The sequence below is a fragment of the Anticarsia gemmatalis genome, chromosome 15 (assembly GCF_050436995.1).
Source record: "Anticarsia gemmatalis isolate Benzon Research Colony breed Stoneville strain chromosome 15, ilAntGemm2 primary, whole genome shotgun sequence".
NCBI lineage: Eukaryota > Metazoa > Arthropoda > Insecta > Lepidoptera > Erebidae > Anticarsia > Anticarsia gemmatalis.
Window position 1 is genome coordinate 12,761,583 of NC_134759.1, and position 23,968 is coordinate 12,785,550.

Below are 23,968 nucleotides of genomic sequence, written 5' to 3' on the forward strand. Positions count from 1 at the left end.
TTGCATAAATATGCAACCTTGCAGCTCTATGGTTTTAAACACATTTCATAAAATGGCTTATCAACCTACCATAATAGTGTGCACATTTTAGACATCACTGTACCATCTATTTGGAGGTACCATGTTAAACCTAGCAGCAAACTAATACAAGAATAAATGTTCAATACTTAAAACTTCCGAGCAGACAATTGTAAAGCATCGTCTGGTCGAGGCTATCAATGCAACGTGGTGCATGACCGCGACACGTGGCAGACACGTTACATTCGTACCGAGCACACCGCGACAAGAGACAAGCGTCATCGATGCGCCAACTTGCTCAATTAAAACTTGCATCTTCAAAGTGCACAGTGAAGTCGCGTCGGTCAGGGGCGAGCCGCAAGCAACGTGTGCTGCTCGCTGAAGGAACCCACAAACAACACGAACTTGCTGCAAACAAGCTTATCGCCGGGCGCCGCTCGACTGCACCACGACGACGTGGCTCCTGCCGCAGCACGAGGGGGGCTGGTCGCGGCGAGCGACAGGTGAGAGCAATAAATAGTGAACGCAATATAAGTTGGACATCGCAGCGCCAGATATCTGGATCACGGTTGAAATGCCCACGATAATGCTTTATTCTGCAAACGTCGAGTTTCAAACTGTTTACGCGAAACGTGTAGCAAAGTTAGCGGATTCAAGTGAGATTATAAATGAGAAAGAGTAAGCAGTATAGCGATGTGGGATTGTCGGTGAGTTGTTTTAGTTTGTTACATTTTCGGATCCAGAGATGTTTTTGACATCATTTGTTCTAACTTTGATCTTTGTTAATGATTCTTACTGTTGTCATCGGATGATTTCGCTTTAAACGGGCTTTTAGAATTAAGTACTTCATAATACAAATACATATTTTGAATTAATATCTGTAGGCATAACAGAGGCTTGCAGAGAATTGTCGAAGTGCCAAGAAGACAATTGATGCAGTAACTATCGTATCGTAGATACTATACGTTCCATCAAATGTTAATAGCACATTATATCCACTGACCTGTAGCTAATTAATATTGAATAACGTTGTCGTATGAACCAGTCAGTATTACTTGCTGCATAATTATGTATTGAGTACTACTACATAAAATTTGTGGAACAGCTAAAAGGTTTAAAAATTAGATAAAATTATATATGTGCAGAAAGAGAGAGAATCCAAGAGTAAAAATGAATTCTTAATATTCTCTTTAAATCCCCCTAAGAGATTTTATGTAGCATTAATAACAGTATTAGGATCTCGTACACAATACGTAGAACTGATAGACGTCGCTTTGACGCAGCTTTTACGCGTGAGTTCCATTTAAAAGAGTTTAGTTTTCATTCCATTATTTCCTAGTAGTGCAATAGTTGTTTGTCAAACGGCTGACTATAGTTAATCATGATAATGATGATGTTAATAATAATGACAATCAATGTTCAGGCAGTGGGGACTAGTTTCCTTGTCGATAATATTTTTTCATCATATATATCATTACCTTTAATGTCAATACCCAGTATCATGAAAACTGGAAGGAAACCATTGCTCTAACTGTCTTATTTATAAACGAAATGTATGCTTCACTCGAAGCGAAACTTGACTGCCTAGTCTGTGGCGCAGTGGTTTAGGTCACCACGACGCTACCATTGCATTGGGGGGTTGTGGGGTCGATTCGCACACGACGATCCACAAACAATTGTTTCGAGTCTAGTTGTAATTTATGTCCGTTGTTTGTATGTTTGTAAAGTCCCCACGAGTCGTCGTCAAGAGCAATTCTTCGTGCGGGAGATGTGTTTAACAATAAATCAAAGACACTCTCGGATCCATGGACACTGCAACTCATCAATTCAATGCTGTGCCTCATACAAGATTTCACGGCACATATTGTAGAGATAGCAGAACAGGCGGTTTTGAACACTTCCTATTGAATCATAGTGCTAAAGCTCATATATCAAAGGACTGTCTATTTATGTAATAAGAAAATATAAACAAGGCTCGTTATTGAGTTTGACCTTCAAAAACTCAGTTGGCCAAGTTAGGAACCTTGAACATTCATCGAGAAGTCACGTTATAATCTACCAGCTTGTCTTAAACGTGTGTGCGTGTATGTGTGCGCGTGTGAGTACGTGTGTGTCCTCACGTAACTACTTCAACTAATTAGAGTAATAAGTTTATGCGCGGATCGTGACGTCACAGGCACACATTACACCCGCGCAACTTACCCTCACAATTTAATTTATTTTGTTCATTTATCTGCAAAATGGTTGAAGTAAATACCTTCCCGCCCATAATATTTCTATGGGTCCATGACTTAAGTCTGAAGCTAGCCCGGGCCCTAAGATGTAATAAACTGTATGAGCTGTTAATCTTAACAACAATGACATCCCAGTTTTGTGAAATGCATTTTCTTCAAGCAGAATTGAATTGGAAGTAACTAAAAACATTAGATGCAGTGAAGGCAACAGCTCGGACATAATTCAAGGAAATCCCTGAAGTTTACGTGCATCGTGTACAAGTGGCCAGATAAAAAGAGCAATCGACGCCACGGATTAGTACGATACCTATACTGCCACAAGTCGTACTTGGTGACCTTCCTTTTTAACACCACATAAGTCACGCGTATAAAGAAAAAAAAACACAGTAAATGTCACGCGATGAGTGCGTATATCTCGAGCCGCCCGGCCGGTCCGGTCAGAGAGGTCCTAACGTAATTTGATGTGCATGAGCATTTTTGAACAGATTTCGTATTAGAAATAAATCTTCTCTTTCTACAAACAATCAACAAAAACAAAGTACAACTTGACTAAATAAGCAATTCTTCTGTCTGTAGAAATTCTTCCCTAGCTGAATCGATCTCCTCGAAGGACATTATTTAATTGCAATGAGCGATGTGAGCGTTGTTGTATGTTGTGTTCCCTGCACGGCGGGGGCGAGGCGAGGCGCGTCAAGTCAAAGCCTCGCGTCGACGCGCGCTCTCGCTCCGCAGTCTGTCTAATTACGTGGAATGTGTTCAAATACCCCCCTCACAGAACATTACCAGGAATTGGTACATTGTCGATTTAAGTATTTACTGCTGAAGCTTCAAGGAGCATTGATTTGTAAGACGTCTTTAAACAATCTGTACAATTCACGGTATAATTTCCCGAATGTGGCTGTTACTTATGGTAATTAGTTACTTGCAGGTTACCTCAATTATTCATTTCCTGAATCTTTACTTAATCTTGCTGTGACCTATTTAACTCACATAAGTAGGTAATTAATTACAAAACGTACATAATATTGACATCAATGCCAACAGAAGTTCGAAGGCCAACCCTCAGTGACATATCACATATCAGGCGGCAAGGTTACCGTCGTCATGGAAATGAATAGATGTTCAGTGTTGAGTGGCACGCCGCGTCAAGTTCACCTGTGCTCCGTGACTTGTGGGGAACTTGCACGTAACAATGTTACATGTATGGAGACACGGGCGGAAGCTCAGCCGGCGAGCGAGGGCCGCGCGCGCCGCCGTGCGCCGGTTCATTTCCTGAGCAGTTCCGCGACACGGCGCCGCGACAATCGCGCCGCGTCTTGCCGCTGTGTCGCGATGCTATCGCCTCACCTCCACACTGTTGCACTTGATAATTCGGATGTCTTCGTTAATAGTGTTTCTTGGTGCACATAACTGAGTTATTGGTAAATCTGTTGTCAGTATTTACAGCTATTAAATGACAGTTTATGGTGTATAATGAGGATGAAACTGGTGAGGATGAAAAGGTGACGAGTTAAAAGGCGGTAAAAATGTTACCGCCTTTTAACTCGTCACCTTTAATGGTAAATTTCGGTCTAGAAATCTGAAAAAAGAATTTAGAAAGATTTTGTCACTTTACACACACAACAATAAATATGTTTTCGTACCTATTTATATTTGCAATCCCTCCCGCTACGAATATCTCACAGGCGCAAAAATACAAGGCACGCCAATCATAATCACAATGACTGTGTGTAAGTGTATCCGATAGTCGCGCGTCGTTTTACAAATCAAATCTTACACTCATCATAAAGCACAGCTATAAACCTGTTTAAGATTTGAAGGAAATTATAATTTTATGATTTTGCCTTACACTGCTATCTGGATACTAACAAAACATAAGCTTCACTTGATTGTGTTAATTTGTTACGTTTTATCTAGACTTGGATTATCTGTAAACTAAATCTCGTATTACAATCAACAAATTCGATTTTTTATATTGTAGCATGTCGACAAAATTGATTTGCCTATAATTATGAATTCGACTAAAAGAAATTCACAAAACGTATTACATTTGACATAAACATTGATACTTATGTGACTATTATGATCGTGTGGTAGTGCGTTAAGTGTGGCACCACTCAGTATCGCTCAGTGTCGCTCAGTGTCGCTCAGTGGCGCGAGTAGCGAGTAGCGCTCCACTACAAACATTATTACACGTCCTTATTTACATGCGCGGATTATTGGCCGCGCACTATTCATGAGCACATGACTACATGAGCACATGAGCGCCTCTATACTGTCTCAGATATACAGCTTATTACGTACTACAGTGAAACAGATCACGCACAAGATCATTTCTTGTCAAAGGCCTTCGGGCAGCTTGAACAACTTTGACACTAGGTTGACCACTAACCATACCTACGATAAAGATAGAGTAATACGTCTACCAGATATTTTCTTCTGCACTTTTCTTTTGACAATAGCAAAGAATAGGAATGTATAAATTACTCTTTGTGGGGTAATCAGTGACGTCAATCAATGACCGATTTGATTCAAATGTTGTAGATTCCACTGATTGACGAACATTTTTATTGTATTTGATAACTTTATCAGTCATTATTTTAAGTGTCGATCGTGAATTGATCATTGATCGATTGAAGCTGACCGGCGCGGCGGCGGTGTGACTACAATCGGTTGAAAAAAGAGAATGGCTATTGTACCACGTTTCTGTCTTTCTTTGCTTTATTTAGAAAGAAAACTACCGCACTAAGAATTGCTCTTGTGTCGCAGGGACTTTTACAAACATAAAAACACCGAACACAAAGTACAACCAGGCCCGAAACAATTATTTATGGATCGCACAAATAAAATCGAGTGAGAATCGAACCCACGACCACCTTGTGCAATGGTAGCGGCGTGGCGACCACTATTGGCAGCCACTTTAGTGCAAATCAGAAATGTTATAGAAAAAGCTTTAAGTTAGGTTTCTTGTTACATTACAAGACATTTGTTACCGTGCGCCAGTGAGCCAGCGCTGCGCTGTGTCCGCTTAGTGTCTGCGTATTATCTGTTTATCGCGTGAAGCGAGCAGCCTTGACTCACATACAGAACATGTCGCGCCGCGTACCGCGCACTACGTGACTTCATCACTCTTGTGAAATACTACTACTATTACATCGACCCAATAGTAATAACGTTACAATACGTATCAATCAGTTGCTCGATTCTCTAGTACTATCGACTCCCGACAACCGACCAGTCATCGAGAAATGTATGAAAATCTGATCAGCGCCTCTGACGGGCGTCGTAGAAACTTTTTTGGCAGTACATTCTAAATGTCAAAATTTCGATAGCTAGCCGGTTGTCGGTAGTCGATAGTGGTAGAGAATCGAGGTACAGATTGTATGCTTTACATATCATTAAACCTCACCAACCCCTTTACGATTAAAAAAAATATGTAGAGTCTGCAGTGCGAGAATGTTTTGTTCTTCGGCAAAAGCACATCGAGATACTAAGATGTGAACCAATACGAATTAACTTCGTTTAAGACTTGTGTCTTACAACCTTTCTATATCAGTTTCCTTTTAAAACTAGATGTTGTAGTGAGCGGACGTGCGGCGTGATGATAATACGTACAGTGAAGGTATTACAGTCCCACAGACTTGTGTTACAGTTGTATCCTCGTATTGTACAGTACTGGCCGCCACGCGCCACTTACAACACAGAATATCGGATTGTTCCACAATACTCGATACCCGACGTCGAAGATGGGGAACTCTGTCTTATTTAAAGGATCTGTATCTCTCCTGTACGGCTTTGCGTATATATATATGTACATACACATACGTGTTATAGATATTGATTCCTTTGGTATGTCTCGGTTACACCTAATCGTTATCTTAGCATTATATTTCTCACATGACATGCAATAAGTATCTACCTAACCTTTTAAAGAGTCGGTGCACCTTGGCTTTGCCAGTTATTGCTGTACTTTTCTTATTATTTAGCGATTTTAAATATTTATATTCAGTGACATATCCGTTCATAACACGTCTATTTACTGAAGCTTATCCGTTTCGCTCAAAACTAAGTTTTTATTTTGGGTAAATTAAAAAAATATTTCAATTTGGAATGAAGTGAAAATAGTATAACGCGCGGCCGCATCAGCACACAGTTTGTATTTAGTTAGCGAACTCACTCCGACTCACAACTAAATAATCAACATGTTGACTTTCATATGATAAATAAATGGTAGAGATATGAAGTGGGACAACCGCACGACGCGCAACCACGCGCAACCACGCGCAACCACGCGACTCGCGGCTAAACAACACTTAACACAGATTAGATACTCGACTCTAACTGATGCTCACGACTGAGTAAAAGTGAAACACTTTACACACGCTAACTTTGCGTTTTATTAAAAGTGCATATCAAATGATATACAATTAATGAATTTCAGATATGTTATCTTATCGCTTACCTCACACTTTTTTGCAAAATCAGCTTTGATTCAATCACTAAACTGAAGTAAACGTACCAATTTAACAAGTCAGAGCTTCTTGCTAATTCCCTCTTGTTACCTTATCTCCTCAAATAATTCACTTATGACGTAACATATGTACTTTACTTGCACTTTTTTAGTATTGCTTATAAGATAGTTAAGGGGTAGCCTTGGAGATATTAATTAGTTTGATTGTTGCACGGTACAAAGCCGTTATTTAAGTTAAAGCGTTGACATTGTGTGTTAGATTGTAGACGCCTTATTGGTAGATCGTAGACACACTAATCACTTGCATATGTCAAATCAAGTTTGCCACCCCTGCTATGATTTATAAAAGAGTCCACCTTCGTTCATCAGTTTATTTTGGCCGTGCTACGATGTGTATTGCTATATTATGTGAGTGAGTGATTTTTCCGCATGCATTATTAATGGTCGGCAGTGCACGGCTGGAGGCTCACGGCTCTGGACTCGCGGCTGTCACTCGTCCAAGTCAATATTAGCACACGTTAACTGACACATGCTTTTTACTACAAACTATACTTTGTCCATTTCACGGTAAACATAAGACATAACTAGCGCTCTGCGCGTTAGGTTACCACTCGGTATCTGTTACATTTTTATTACATGCTATAGTTACATTTTTTAGCAAAAGTTAAGTAAATAAGTGCAGAGCTAATTTTCCTGGCTGAGAATAATGCCGGGATAGATATGAAAGTTAAAGAAAGAAACCGTTTCAGTGTCTTAGAAACAGTGAAATTCAATCACATGAAAGAATCAATTTAAAATAAACCTCAGATACCGCATCTAACTACTTAAATTATTTTTATATTTCTTGCCAACTCCCACTCATACCTTAAAATACTTACAACATTTAATTCACTAGAAATATTTTTATCATTCCGTTAAAAATATTATCCATTTGACATTCATATTTTTCGTAGAATAATATTTTTATTTAAAATATGCCTCTCATCTTTTTGGAAACAAAATGTAAAATCGAGAGAAAATTCTTTATATTCCAACATTCTAATAACGTTGAAGTCGTCCTTGTTTGAAGCACTACGAGTGTAAAATGACGTAAATGCCACATAATTTCAACCTAAAATTAGTATTTTTGACCAGTACCTGATTACTCAGATGGAAAAATTTGGTTTTCATCGATAATAAAATAGCTCACCGTCGTGATGTTCCTGAAAGTTTTTTAAAATAGTTCTTAAGGGTAGCGTGGCCTACGCAGTGGATTAAAAGTATTAAAACCTACCACTTATAAACTTCTTCGTTTTGGAAAGAGTCTCTTGCCCAGCAGTCGGACAGTAATGGGCAATTTTAAAAGTATCCAAATAAGCGGAACAATAAATAATTATGTATAGATGTAGATGTAATTAGTATTAATAATGATATTACGATATTGATCAATGCATCGCGACGTCGCACCGCGTGAGGTAGATCACAGCGGCGATAAACATTACAATTTGTATAAAATATTGATTACAGCATTACTTCACATCCATCAGGCGACCGTCACCGCCTCTTGTCGGACAACACTCACTTTATTTCAATACTGACGTCGACCTAGCAACAAATTATGATTACAAGTTATTGAACGAAAATATATCTGCTATCTTTGCAGGTGTTCTGAATCTCGAACTGATAATGAATTTAAAATAAAAATAATTCATGTTTAACTTTCCCAATGCTCAACGCAAGCCTCTTTTCTCTAGATTATATAATTGCTCGTCACTAAAATGACTTCTAACTAAATGAGGACCTTGGCAAAATTCACTTTGGTTAATAACATTGCTGACAATGAACACATTCAACATTAGGCAAAAAGAAAAGTATCCAGTGAATGCATTCATAGTATGTTTGTGAAGTATTGTGAAGTCGCTCCTAACTTTTTATAAGTTAGTCATTACAGTGTGATAATATCATACAAGAGGTGAAAGGTTTATTCAAGTCAAGGTCAACATCAAATGATTTAGCACAAAGCAAAGGCTAGTTCCTTTATCACGCTGTCTTATGTATCATTAATTATTAATCTTTTAATTATAGAACACTTTATTAATTTCGATAATAACAGCTACGACTGAGCTCATCGTCTAATTATAACTAGTTGCTGATAAAAAAAACCGTGTTTATTTTAGATAATCAACATTATACGGATATATCAACATTAAACGCTTACGATGCATAAATTGTTTGGTGGATATATTTTAAAGACATTTTATTTGACTATTAGTATTTGGAAAGTATATTTACGGGAACCTCCAGAACACTACATATTAGATGATTGCAATATACTATATTATTTTATTCCCAGTTGCCGTAGCAATCGACAGGCAGATATTTTAGAACCGACGCTACGCCGCTACGTGGCGCTACGGCGCTACGAGAGTAGTAATCTCGTAGCTATGTTCGTAGCAGGCTGCATTCCGACAGGCGCTGATTTACCGCCCCCTCATAAATAAGGCTCCGTAGGCCGCGAGCGACGCGTGTCCTGTACCTCAGCTCTAAACTGATTGTATCCGTGTTCTACCAATGTATACTAGGGCTTATTTCGCAACCTGAAAAACGTTCTATTCTCTACGATCCCAATACATTTTTGTGGTTATAAGATTACCGAAATAAAAAAATGTGTTATGTTATATGAATAAAAGTACTACCAACAATGTTGCAGCACCGCAATACCCACAACTAAATGTGTATGAATACAACTAGCGCTATAGATAATTATGCTATGGATATTTAGATTTTTCTTCGTTACTTGCTTAGGTTAATATCACCAAATATAAATATTTCGATGTCGTGATGATGCAATCACTCATAAGTGACAGGTAATTTATTAATTATATCAGTATCTGATTTGTACGTTTATTACAATTGTACGTGAATGATAACAAAGTTAACGAGTAACGACCGATATCCAGCGATATCGACCTCCTGTATGTTCACCTCTCGGCTGATTAAAGTAATCACTCTTAGCTGAAGACCTTCGACCCGTGATGTGATTCTAACATCTGGGCATCAAATTAGCCACCTTTACACACACACTCTATCGTGTATGAAGCAACAATCGCGCGTGCGATACAGTGTATGTGTAAAGGTGGCTATTGTTACAAAAAGAGCACTTTGATGTAAGTTTTACACACCGCTAGCAATTCTCTTAATACCTAAAAATCAGGGTGCACGTCACATACTTCTAGCGATGAATATCAACCATTATGTCGAATGTTTTAATTACTAATTTGCTGCACCTCGCTATAAAGTGAAAATATAGGTATAAACTTCTGATAGCATAAATTCAACGTCGTACTGATTGTAGCAGGACATTGCAATAAACTTGTGTTTAAGTTGGTTCCTTTCCTTTCTACGTACCTACGCACAATGACGAACATTACATAATAATATATGTTATACAGTCTATTTAGATTTGTTTAACTTTTAACGTAACACACGTATAATATGTATTAAAAGAGAGGTTGCGGCTTTAGAAGATTTCATGAGTCCGGAAATTACGCGATAAATATAAAACGATGAAATAAGAAAGAAGGTTCAATGTTGATACGTGACGCGTCACGTGAGACAACGTGTCTATTTATACAATATCGTCATCATGCGTGTAGTCGTTATTACAGCTATCTCACAATCACCAACATTGTCTAACACACTTAGTGGTATAATCGTCAACAGACATTGTTTTATTCTTAGAACACCAATCAAACGGCGGTCAAGTTCACACGTGGATGTTGTTATACAGTTTGTTGTATTATCCTCATTACCTTATAATTTGACGTTCTCGTACAAAGTGTTGTGTTATACAGTAACAAAATAACACAATTAACATTCGATTAAGTACTTAAAACTTTATAATATATTATGTTTGTAATCGGCGGTCGCGCTAAGAAGCAGGTGGGCATTATTACAAAACACGAATGCAATGTATGTAAGTACATACATTGCATTGTGCGCGAGTGACACCCGCGGGAACCAACTGACGAGTCTCCGCCGCTCCTGACGCTCCTGTAACAAACACATAACTTAAAGCACACTTACATTAACCTATTATGTAGAAATATTCGAAAACCGATTTCTTTATTTTTTCACCATGAATAATTAAAGCAGCGGAGGCGTGTGTTGGGTCCCCCCGCCCGCGCCCGCGCCCCCGCCGCGCCCCGCTCGCTCCTGGAGCCCGACGACGCACTGGAATTTTAATGTCGCCAGTGAAAAAACTAATATTGGAAGTTATGCGAGCGTCGCCTCTTCACTAAGTTTCACCATGTGCAGTAATGTGCACGTGCACTCGCCGCCGTCTGTCTGTGTCTGTCTGCGCGCTCAAACCTATGAATTAAATAGTGCTAAAACTAGCAGCACTCGGCCGACAACTTAGTGTTCCTATTGTCAGAGGAGTGCACTTAATCGTACGCGTAACATAGCGCTACACCACACATACAACATCAACATCAAAGGTACTATACGTGCACTGCACATGTCGTAATTATTTACTGATTATTGAGTGACGATAATTTTAGATTAGTAGGTATTAACGGATTACAATGTTTATATTGAGCTGTATCTCTATCCACTGTACGATTCCATCAATTAGCTTACACACACTTAATAATTTAATAAATAAAACTGATACTAGCTATCACAGCTCCTAGATATCAATGTAAAGATTATTATCACTCACAACTCTGAATCAACGAATAGAAATGACATATTTACCTTAAATTTTCCAATTCAATGAATTAGAACGTTATCTATCTTAATATCAAATACGAATGATTAGAAATATTTCGTCAGTAGATAACATTTTAAGTAATTGGGAAAATTTGTGCATAGTGTTTGTAATATAAGTCTTATGTAATAACCAGCTAAGCACCTACGGAAGATCATCGTAATCATTTAAAATAGATCGATCGATTAGTGACGTTATATATATATAACAAGTACTACACAATCGCGTCCTGATAATGTAATTTCTGCGCATATATGCATTGGTTCGATTATGTGCTACGTACATGCTACGAGTTTCTACGACTACTAGGATGCAAAAAATGTCGTAGCAGGAGAGTAAGGTATACTTTTGCGTTAAAAAAACCAATGATTCGTGATAAAAATAAGAATCCATCAGTAAATCTTTCAACACTCTTCACTCTTTTTCACGAAAAATATTCTCAAAAGTATTTATATTCCTTAATATAACGAAATCGCGCTAAGGCATATCCGCCATTAAGACAGTTGCCATGACAACGAATTTTGTTAATTCAGTGTCATTACAATATTGAATATTCGCGACTTCGTTCGCCACCTGAATTTTCCCGGGAAATGCGTCATTTTCCCGGGGTAAAAAGTAGCCTATGTCCTTTCTCAGGTATCAAAATATCTCCATACCAAATTTCATGCAAATTGGTTCAGTAGTTTAGGCGTGATTGAGTAGCAGACAGACAGACAGACAGAGTTACTTTCGCATTTATAATATTAGTATGGATGATTAAATATAAACTTCTAGCATAATTTTCAATACTAAAGCATCGTAAATTTAAGGCGTTTTACATTTCATTGTCAAAACTAAGCTAAGCAAGATAAGATCCAGAAAGTTACTTCAAAAAACCAATACATAAATAGGTATATAACCATCTACATCCGCGTATGTTTGTATCGGCACGTATTGTGTGTGAATGTTAGTCGGCGACGGCGAGGCAACAGGAGGCGGCTCCGGCGCTCTGTCGCGCAACAAAAACGTCTGCCTCCGACGACGCGTGAACGACTTTCACCCTTGACCTGCTCGCACACCGCCGCCGCGCCACACCGCGCCACACCCGACCGCTACTCATGTAGCCACACACACGCTTATTTGACGTATGGTATACGGCAGATGTGTCTCAAAATTCAAATTCAAAACTAGATTTAGTCTTTTAAAACACTAAGTCAAACCTTCTCGATATGCAAGTAAGTCAGCTGACGGCAGAGATTCTTCACGGTCACCAACGATGTACAATGTACATGCACTATCCGATGAACTCAAACATTTCTTGCTATATTGATCCTTCCTGGTCCCACCGGACAACATCACAGACTTATGATTCATTTATTTATAACTAGCTGACCCGCGCAACTTCGCTTGCGTCCAATAAGAGAGAATGGGTGAAATTTTTCCCCGTTTTTGTAACATTAATTACTGGTACTTTGCTCCTTTTGGTCGTAGCGTGATGATATATAGCCTATGCCCTTTCTCGGGTATCAAAATTTCTCCATACCAAATTTCATGCAAATTGGTTCAGTAGTTTAGGCGTGATTGAGTAGCAGACAGACAGACAGACAGACAGAGTTACTTTCGCATTTATAATATTAGTTTGGATTTGTCCACATATAGAAATAAAATCACAGTTCAGTACTGAGAAATTAATTTATTAATGCTTCCTATCACGTAATAGATAATAACTAATCGTATTAAAACATTGATACGATGTGTGGGCAATACCCAATACTTTGTAGTCGTGATGTGTAGACAGACTGATCGTCAGATAACGACTATGACTATGAACTTATAGTTAGATCACCATGTCCCCAAGGTCGGTGATCATCACTTAGCGTCTGACACTTTTCAACTAACTATCGTCACCATAAAACGTAGTACCTTTTTTGCTTGCTGAATAAAATATACATTTTGTAAACTACCCATAAAGAACAAGCATATTGCAGACAACATATTATTATACATTATTTTATGTGAATGATAAGTGAATGGATTATTTTTGCTATCGGCCAATAACAATGAGTGAAACAGAAGGTTTTACAAACACCAAAATATCGTATTAGTATCTATAAATTTTCCTCAAAGACGATGTTATCAAGATATTAATGTATTTTTGCGAACTATTGAACATTCACAAGGATATCCTTGACGACGCGACACTTTGCCAATGTGCAGTACCCGCTGTAAGTCCCAGCACAGCACTTTATACTGTCGATCCAGGACTCAAACTCATCATTAGTTGTTTCGATCCCAGGTGCATATTGTAAGTTATTCTTTCATTTAAAAACACATCGATACAAGAGTTATATATTAATAAATCATGGTCGTTGTATTAGGTACATGCGTCAACAATTGTCTGCAATTCTTCAATCATAAAGCCGGATACTAATGCAATATAGCACGTAAACTTTAGTCAGATTTGTATCTATCACCAGAAACAGATGTTTATCATGATCGATACAGCACATGCGCGATGACTATAGCTTCAACTACGCAGCGGTTTTTAAACTTACATTCTGATAACGACTACTACACGCTGAACAAATTTAATATGAGATCATACTCGGAGACTTGTTTGAAAATATTGAGCTCGCATACACGATTGATGTATTTGCTACTAGACCCTTTCAAAGTTGGAACGCAATTTGATGCAGTTTTATGCGACAAACTCTTTTTCGGCGAGGATTGTGGTGCAACCATTGTGTAGGTACTGTTAATATTTCTTACCTTTGTTATCGATAGTTACTTCTCTCTCACTCTCTACGGCCGATGTTTTATAACAACATTTCTAGATATTGAGTTATAGATTACGTTTGTTTACAGAAAAACGTTAAGTGAATCGCGACACTGTCCTTCACTCCCCTGACGCGCCCGCTCCCCCGCTCCCCGCTCCCCGCGCTCCTCACCCCGCACCCCGCACCCCTCGGCCGTCGGCGTCGCGTGGCGGCGTCACTTTACATCAAATTATTTATTTAACTAATTTAGTCCTGTCGCCTCAGCGCCGAGCTCCTAACGTTTATCATACGAGATGATACGCACCGCCCTGTTCTAAATATAGACCTAACATACGAACGGGAATCATCTACTAACACTTAACGTATATGTATTTGAACGAAGTACCTAACTAGACATTGCAATGGTCTCAATACTTGGTTGATGTTCTCATGAAGAGAACAACACAAACTCACCTCAATTGATTTGGTACCTCAGATTGACTATTATAGATGAACTGAATAAAGACTGCTTGAAATCTACAGTCAGCTCTAAGCCGGAAGCAATCGGTGGCGCCTCCGAGCCCTGACTCATTGTAATAAAAAGTAACAATCACTAGGTATCGTGATACTTATCTACACTTCTAACGTAATCGTGTATCGTATCAATGAAAAAATCAAAGTGACTAACACCTGTATCCTGCTGTGTTGGTAAACAATTAAACATTACATTTCTCATAATCAACAATGTTCTCCCGTCATGATTATCCGTCACACTATAACGGTCAAGTGCGACTTGGACTCCTCTAATGATTTTACTATCTCATGTGTTGTTGCTCATGCTCAGTTAAGTACTTCCTCAGTTTACCCTCGAGTGATGACGCGTAGTGCCTGCGGTAAGGTGGTGCATGGTCCACCGCTTGCCACTCAACACTGGACGGTGGTCGGACGTCGGTCGTCGGTCGCCGGCGGCGGTCGATGCGCCAAGTTTTGATGAAGCGCCAAAAGAGCCGCGCGCAGAATTGCCACCCTCTGCGTTCTCGTAAATTAAAACTCGCCTCTAACACTCGTAGCACTCCCTGCTCCTCACTTCGTATCACACCGCACCGCATCGCACCGCTATCAAATATTTTTTGACAACAAAATATCCACTTTTATACGAATAAACTCTTGACAATTATTTAATCACGTATTATGGCCATGTTATATCATTTTGAGCAATCGCTCCTCCTGCGAGGGACGCCTGGACGTATGTATACATAGAGTCAATAGCGGTGAGATGAGCTGCATTCACTTCTGGTTGTTATCCAGAAACATGCTGACGTTTTGGCCAGGCTTGCTTCTCGCAATACGTTTATTCACACGGTAAAACAATGATTGTATGAGTGTCACACTAAACACACGTAGGCTCGTGTCATCAATTACGACTTAATCGGTTAATAAGAAACACCTATTGTCATTAACCAACTTTAATCTTTGTATTACATCTTGACGTTCCAACATCTTTATCAATTAATATCTTATTATAGAAAACTTTTCGATGACTCTTATATCAACCTTCATTAGGAGTATATTACCGTGCACTGATTTCACGGTCTACATTTAGACCCATTGTGCAAGTGTTTACCAATTAATACGTGTCATAATCGACTCGCCAGTGAAAAACGTTATCGTACCAGATTATCTCCTAGTACTTAAATGTGTCGTAGCGTTAACTTTCCACAGTCTGTTGTAAACCCCACATGATTATGATCATCATCGCGCTCGTGGCCGTGTGCCTCGCGGCACTCTACGTGTATGGCACCAAGACACACAGCTACTGGAGGGACAGGGGCGTCGTGCACGACAAACCCATCCCGCTGTTCGGAACGGACGCCCTGCGCTACTTCCAGAAGAGAAGCATCGCCCAGCGAGGCGCCGACATGTACTGGAAGTATCCCAACGAGCGGTTCGTGGGCTACTACCGCGGTATTATTCCCGAGCTAGTGATCCGCGACCCCGAACTGGTCAAACACATCATCGTCACTGACTTCGCGCATTTCTACTCGCGAGGATTATCTCCCTCACACAAAGTGATCGAGCCGCTGCTGCGCAACCTGTTCTTCGCGGACGGCGACCTGTGGCGGCTGCTGCGGCAGCGCATGACGCCGGCGTTCACGAGCGGCAAGCTGAAGGCGATGTTCCCGCTGATCGTGGAGCGCGCCGAGCGGCTGCAGGCGCGGGCGCTCGCCGCCGCCGCCGCCGGCCGCCCGCTCGACGCGCGCGACCTCATGGCGCGCTACACCACCGACTTCATCGGCGCCTGCGGGTTCGGCTTGGACGCCGACACACTGAACAATGATGACTCGGCCTTTAGACAACTCGGTTTCAATATTTTCAATATTACTTTTAGGCGAGCCGCTACCGTATTACTTAAAAATCTATTTCCTCAAGTCTTCAAACCACTGAAGTTGCTAGGACAGGAACTAGAAGACGATGTTCTGGCGCTCGTCAATCAAATACAAAAGCAAAGAAATTACAAGCCCTCAGGCCGCAATGACTTTATCGACTTTTTAATGGAATGGCAACAAAGAGGTAAAATCGCTGTAGAATGCCTGGAGCAGCTGAACCCTGACGGCAGCGGCAAGCGCGTGGAGTTGGAGATGGATGACATCCTGGTGGCTGCGCAAGCGTTCATCTTCTTCGCGGCCGGCTTCGAGACATCGTCTTCTGCGACAAGCTTTACCCTGCATCAGCTCGCGTTCCACCCGGAGGTGCAGAAGAAAGCGCAAGCCGACATCGACCGCGTGCTGGCTCGACACAACAATCGTCTGTCGTACGACGCTGTCAAGGAAATGACGTACTTAGACTGGGTGCTGCAGGAGGGCATGAGAATCTTCCCATCATCCGGGTTCCTGTGGCGGCAGTGCGTGCGCAAGTACACGCTGCCCGGCACCGACATAACCATCGACCCTGGTGTGAGAATCACAGTGCCGCTGGTAGCGCTACACAACGACCCGCAGTACTTCGACAACCCCACGGAGTTCAGGCCGGAGAGGTTCGCGCCCGAGGAAGTCGCCAAGAGACACAAGTTCGTGTACCTGCCCTTCGGCGACGGACCACGATCATGCATCGGTTAGTATTTACATAAAGTTACAAAATTTATCTTAAAATAACTTAGCAGTAGAGTGGATGGAGCTGTTCTCAATTACAAAACATTTGTATAGCTTAGGTATATTATGTGTATCGAACTGAGAATTGCAACTATTCTCTGAATGCAATATGATTTATATAATAGTATAATAGTATGAACAATAAACTTTCACTGATAATTAAAACCCTATTTATAACTGAGGTATATTTATATATTTACAGGTGGTCGCTTAGGCCAGATGCAGTCCATGGCCGGTCTAGCCGCAGTGCTGGCGAAGTTCACGGTGTCTCCGGCGGAGAACACTCCTCGCGAGCTGGTGTCGGACCCGAAGGCCAGCATCGTACAGAACATCGTGGGCGGCATCCCCCTCATGTTCCACGCGAGGACGCCGCTCGTCGCCGCCGCAGTCGATGACGTCAGGTCGCTGTAGTGGAACTCGGCACTAGTCTCTCGTGGAGTATGAATAATGTGTATTAGTAGAAGTCATGTTGTGCATGGGCTTCTGCTTATTTTTTATTTGACTTGAACAGTGTCGTGCACTGAACTAACTTGTTACTGTGATATCGTGTGAGGGATGTGCTGCGATCGCTTGATCTCTGATGAATGGAGATTATAAAGGTATGTATAGGCACTTTCCGTTATCGCAATATAAAAAGTATCAATAAATGTTTTGCCAGTTAGGCAAGTACTGCTAAGTAATTTATGTTAAATGAATTGTAATTAAGCTATTTATTTGTTATTCTATACTAGTAATAAAATTATTATCTTCGAAAAAAGCATTTTTAATATATCAGCTACCCACGTTATTATTATGTCGAAGACTTTATGAAAACAATGATGCTTCACCGTTCGTTCCCTTTGTTACTGTATTTAAATTTTTCATAGATCTATGGCACAAACAACAGAACGTAATTTATCATGAAACCGTTTGCTTTACCTGGCACGTTGATGGTTCAAATCCTCTAACTTATACAAGTTATGTGTCTGAAACCATATTAAATGAGACCTTTAAAAATATATTGCAGGTAATCTTAATTTGTTGACAGTTACATACAAAAAAAATGTGAAAACAATGTAATCACCAACCCACCCTTGGGTGTTGTGGATGCTGAAGCAATCTTATACGGAAAAAGGCATGTGTCTCAATAAAACTAATACAGTTTGTCAAGTCACGGGTTGACGTATGTCGGAAGAGGAGCGAGCCAACCATCGCCCGGGATTGACCGACTAAAACCACCCATGGCTACAAACATCAGCACTCCTAAGGGAAAACTGACTCTCTCTACGTACTACTACGTAGCTTTCCGAACCGTACCTCTCAGGAAACCAAGTTTTCTGTGACAGATTAGATGCATCATCAAATTATTACAAACTAGCTTTTGCCCACTACTTCGTCCGCGCGGTTTGTGACTTAGGAGGGAATTTTCATTCAAACTTTCATCCCCTATTTTATCCCATTGGGAGTAGACTTGATCAAAATTCTTTCTTAGCGGATGCGTACGTCGTAACATCTACCTGCATGCCAAATTTCAGTTAAATCCGTCCCGTGGTTTGGGCTGTGCGTTGATAGATCACTATGTCAGTCAGTCAGTCTTCTTTGAGTTTTATATATATGCAACATGCCGTTGCAATGGCTTATTTCCTTCAACATATCGTTAGGGCTAGAGGTCCTTAGTCATGTAAAGTACAACAATTTGTATTATTATTATTAATTACCGACTTATTAACAATTAACTTTATTAAAAAAGACCACAGCCTGTACAGAATCTACTTGAGTAAAGTTCGTTCAACGGGATCACGAGTCATATGATATTCGAATCAATGAAACTAAAATGAGAAAGAATGCTACTACAATAAAGCCTCTCTTTCCTAGCGGCGCATGCGACGTTTTCACACCGTTTGATGTACTTTGATTGTTGGTACATTGCTTCGTAGTGTTTGATTACATTATTTTATTATGTATGTGTGACATATAAGCTTTTTGAATTTGCTAACAATGTTATTTTATTGTTAGTTACATGATTATTAACCCCTAACCCTACCCATACGTTGAAGGAAATAAGCAATTGCAGCGGCACGTTGTACATATATAGATTCCCAATAACTATTACAGTTATCAGCGCAACAGCCACACCCTTGCTGCCAGCAATTCCTTTTACGTTTTACCATTTCTTTGGCAGTGAAGTCTAGTGTCTACCCCCCCTTTTGAGTCCGTTAGACCTAGAAGCATAGCCTGACATAGAAATTAATATTGAAGCTAACTGCTTGAAAACAGTGCGCGCCTGCACCATGTTGGTTTTCCACCAGAGCGTGGGGTATTTAATAATATGTGAACATCTCCCGCGACAGGTTCTGATTCACTCCCACACATAACATTATAATATTTTCTTACAAGTGTATATAATATGTTACTTTCACTTTCTTCCGTTTCATTCTGCTGCGATATTCTTTTTTGTTCGTCTAGTCTCCACGCAACCCCAAAACTCGTAATACATCGCACCTACAAATCCAGAGTCGTTTCTGTCCTCGTAACAATTTGACTGTTGCTTGGATGATTCAACAGTTATTCCTTAAAAAGTCATGTTGTTAATAAACAAAACATGATAATTGTCTTAACTTGACTATCTCTTAGACAACGAGCTACACCTCACAATCATTGTATCCTGATATGTATCAGAAGATATACCTATCAATGAAATCATGACTCATCGCCAAATCACTGACTTTGTAAGCAAAATGTTAAATTTAGCAATTATCATGTATTCATGCTACAATGATAACAGATACCTTTTTCCGGTTCATGATTATAATTGTGTAATGTTCTAAAAATAAATGGCTTTAGAATTCCTTATAGCCCTTTGACTCAGACTCTTTAACTGGAATTATATTCAAGATATCATTTCCAGCTCAAAGTGAACGCGAAAGTTTCTTTCATTTATAACATTTCAGTACATCAGTTAAATAATTCTTGAAATCCCCTATGGCTCACAGTTTGTCCTTAGATAATGTAGAGTCAAATCAGTGTGGGGGTAATCCCACACCGCGGTCGGACTGATCGACTGATCCATTGCTCAATAAAACTTTTCCAGTCGTTATCTACGGACTATTAATTTATCTTTATATTACATCTTGACATTTGGACATTTCTTATCGATTGATTACTAATTGAAAATTATTGTTCGCCCACTCTTATAACTATTGTAATTAGAATTATTTTACGATGAACTCAAACTTTGTTCGCATTCAACTTGTTTAGCGGAGGTATTCCGAAAAATGTGTGTCATAGTCGAATCGCAAGAGAAAGACGTTATCAAAGTAGATAAAGAATAGTATTTATATGTATTCCGGCGCCAGCACTCCCCAGTCAGTCGAGAACAACTACGACATGATCATCATCGCGCTCGTGGTCGTGTGCCTCGCGGCACTCTACGTGTATGGCACCAAGACACACAGCTACTGGAGGGACAGGGGCGTCGTGCACGACAAACCCATCCCGCTGTTCGGAACGGACGCCCTGCGCTACTTCCAGAAGAGAAGCATCGCCCAGCGAGGCGCCGACATGTACTGGAAGTATCCCAACGAGCGGTTCGTGGGCTACTACCGCGGTATTATTCCCGAGCTAGTGATCCGCGACCCCGAACTGGTCAAACACATCATCGTCACTGACTTCGCGCATTTCTACTCGCGAGGATTATCTCCCTCACACAAAGTGATCGAGCCGCTGCTGCGCAACCTGTTCTTCGCGGACGGCGACCTGTGGCGGCTGCTGCGGCAGCGCATGACGCCGGCGTTCACGAGCGGCAAGCTGAAGGCGATGTTCCCGCTGATCGTGGAGCGCGCCGAGCGGCTGCAGGCGCGGGCGCTCGCCGCCGCCGCCGCCGGCCGCCCGCTCGACGCGCGCGACCTCATGGCGCGCTACACCACCGACTTCATCGGCGCCTGCGGGTTCGGCTTGGACGCCGACACACTGAACAATGATGACTCAGCCTTTAGACAACTCGGTTTCAATACTTTCAGGATTACATTTAAGCGAGCTGCCACTGTATTGCTTAAGAATCTATTTCCTAATGCTTTCAAGTCACTAAAGTTGCTGGGTCAAGACTTGGAAGACGATGTTCTGGCACTGGTTAACCAAATTCAAAAGCAAAGGGATTACAAGCCCTCAGGCCGCAATGACTTTATTGACTTTTTAATGGAATGGCAACAAAGAGGTAAAATCGCTGTAGAATCCCTGGAGCAGCTGAACCCTGACGGCAGCGGCAAGCGCGTGGAGTTGGAGATGGATGACATCCTGGTGGCTGCGCAAGCGTTCATCTTCTTCGCGGCCGGCTTCGAGACATCGTCTTCTGCGACAAGCTTTACCCTGCATCAGCTCGCGTTCCACCCGGAGGTGCAGAAGAAAGCGCAAGCGGAGATTGACCACATATTGGCTCGACACAACAATCGTTTATCCTATGATGCGATCAAGGAAATGACTTACTTGGACTGGGTGCTGCAGGAGGGCATGAGAATCTTCCCATCTTCCGGTTTTCTTGCTCGACAGTGCGTGCGCAAGTACACGCTCCCAGGCACCAACGTCACTATCGACCCTGGCGTGAAGATCACAGTGCCACTGGTGGCGCTACACAACGACCCGCAGTACTTCGACAACCCCACGGAGTTCAGGCCGGAGAGGTTCGCGCCCGACGAAGTCGCCAAGAGACACAAGTTCGTGTACCTGCCCTTCGGCGACGGACCACGATCATGCATCGGTTAGTACCTATTTATGATAAAGCATTTTACGATATATTTATACAAAAGCATAGCACATAATTACCTGCGACTGATATGGTATTAAATGTCCAAATTATTCTTACGCTGTCACCTACTCTCTTCACATTCCTTTGTTATAGTTTTTTGATGAGAGTGTATTATAAAAAAAAATGTATTTTACAGGTGGTCGTTTAGGTCAAATGCAGTCAATAGCCGGCCTAGCCGCAGTGCTGGCGAAGTTCACGGTGTCTCCGGCGGAGAACACTCCTCGCGAGCTGGTGTCGGACCCGAAGGCCAGCATCGTACAGAACATCGTGGGCGGCATCCCCCTCATGTTCCACGCGAGGACACCGCTCGTCGCCGCCGCAGTCGATGACGTCAGGTCGCTGTAGTCTATAGTAGCAATGTTGCGCTAATCTCTTATGATGTGATAGAACTAACTTAAAGGCAGGTTCGTGTTCGTGCGCGGACGGCTTCTCTTTTCGTTTACTATGAATAGTTGTGTTAGGTAACCGACTGAGGTGTGTTTTGTATTACTGTGATATGTGATCAACGTCAGATCCACTTGTGTGTTGTACAGAGTAACGGTTCGCTGATTTTCGATACATTACGGTCAAGTAATATCAGACTGCTGTAGACCGGTACTGTACGGAAACATATCGTTATTTAAGTAATTTATAATGAAAATGACTCAATTCTTGTATTAAGTTATTATTTTAAGTTTTAAATTTATTAATAAAACCGGTTTTGTTTCCTAAAATAAATGTTCATTAAATGTGAATTATTTCTGTATTTTTTTTCCTCCATGACACCATTTCGCCTGAACGACACGTATGGCAACAAGTTGCGTCAACAACACAAATGTCGCCTGAATGACTTAACGTATTGCTTCTCATATCTTATGTACGTGAACACTTCATAAGATATGAGTGTAGATTGTCGATTTTATTGGCTATTGTATATAATTACACCATTGCACATGATATTATTGTGTGTGCCGTGAAGCGTTTAATTGCGAGAACAATTAGGGAGGCGCGCCGCACCTCGGCGTGGTCCGGCGCTCGCGTCCTCCTCACAGTGCATGCAACAGTCACACAGAGCTGACAGCTCATGCACTCTCACAAACTACACGTCCTACCTAGGGATTATTTCCTCTCTCATGAAATCCTAAAAACCTATTTACCAAGAAAAAATCTCTGAAGTATCTTGCACTACCGGACTAGCCTGGAACTTTAAGTGTCGATAAATGGCAATCAACCGACTTAGGACTTAGGTATTTATCGAAATACGAAGTAATTATGTTGGCACACTTTATTACCCCGTGGACATTATAAAAATAATTATCATGAGGACTAGAACACAATATCCTCACTGTAAGATACGAGTATAATACAGTAGGTAATACTCGTGAAATTTTAGTTTTAGTCCCAAAAACTAGATACGAGTCGCTTCAACAGGACAATACCACGTATGAGTAATGTGCTAAGTTAGTTGCACACTGCACCGGTACACTTGACGCCGGCTGCGCAGGTGCCGGGGGGCAGGGGGGCGGGGAGGCGGGGAGGGGGACAGAGGGGAGGCTCCCTGCACCTCTTCTGTCGACGAGCGGTAGGAGTAGCATTCAGCGAGTGGGTAACAATCGCTAGTCGCTAACTTTAATGCACTCTCGCAGCTATAAGTTTCAAATATACGAGGGGATTAATTCAGAAAACTTAGAGAGAGCTGCGAAGTGCAGTTCATATAATTGGGCAATAAACGAACGGCGGCCTCCGGTCCGCGAGCGACACGCCGCTTCCCCGCACTGCCGCCGCGCCGCCGCCGCGCCGCTGCCGGCGCGCACTAGGTAGCTGCTGCACGAGCGTAGAGCGCTCAAATTGA

The 23,968-nt window shown here is 41.3% G+C and overlaps 2 protein-coding genes across 2 annotated transcripts; both read left to right on the top strand.

The window, feature by feature from the left end:
• Positions 1–15,915: 15,915 nt before the first annotated feature.
• LOC142978826 (cytochrome P450 6B2-like) lies at positions 15,916–18,094 on the top strand. The gene is made up of 2 exons (XM_076123412.1): positions 15,916–17,319; positions 17,560–18,094. The coding sequence occupies exons 1-2, from the start codon at positions 15,948–15,950 to the stop codon at positions 17,766–17,768; spliced, it is 1,581 nt and encodes a 526-aa protein (XP_075979527.1). The 5' UTR covers positions 15,916–15,947; the 3' UTR covers positions 17,769–18,094.
• A 2,594-nt stretch (positions 18,095–20,688) lies between these two features.
• LOC142978675 (cytochrome P450 6B2-like) lies at positions 20,689–22,871 on the top strand. Its single transcript, XM_076123180.1, has 2 exons — positions 20,689–22,089; positions 22,274–22,871. The coding sequence occupies exons 1-2, from the start codon at positions 20,724–20,726 to the stop codon at positions 22,480–22,482; spliced, it is 1,575 nt and encodes a 524-aa protein (XP_075979295.1). The 5' UTR covers positions 20,689–20,723; the 3' UTR covers positions 22,483–22,871.
• The last annotated feature ends 1,097 nt before the right edge of the window (positions 22,872–23,968 follow it).

What these genes read in the sequence shown, in the direction of transcription:
- LOC142978826 (XM_076123412.1), top strand. Translation starts at nt 15,948, where the DNA reads ATGATTATGATCATCATCGCGCTCGTGGCCGTGTGCCTCGCGGCACTC. An exon ending in CGGACCACGATCATGCATCG is followed by an intron (nt 17,320 to 17,559) that starts GTTAGTATTTAC and finishes ATATATTTACAG; the next exon opens with GTGGTCGCTTAGGCCAGATG.
- LOC142978675 (XM_076123180.1), top strand. Translation starts at nt 20,724, where the DNA reads ATGATCATCATCGCGCTCGTGGTCGTGTGCCTCGCGGCACTCTACGTG. An exon ending in CGGACCACGATCATGCATCG is followed by an intron (nt 22,090 to 22,273) that starts GTTAGTACCTAT and finishes TGTATTTTACAG; the next exon opens with GTGGTCGTTTAGGTCAAATG.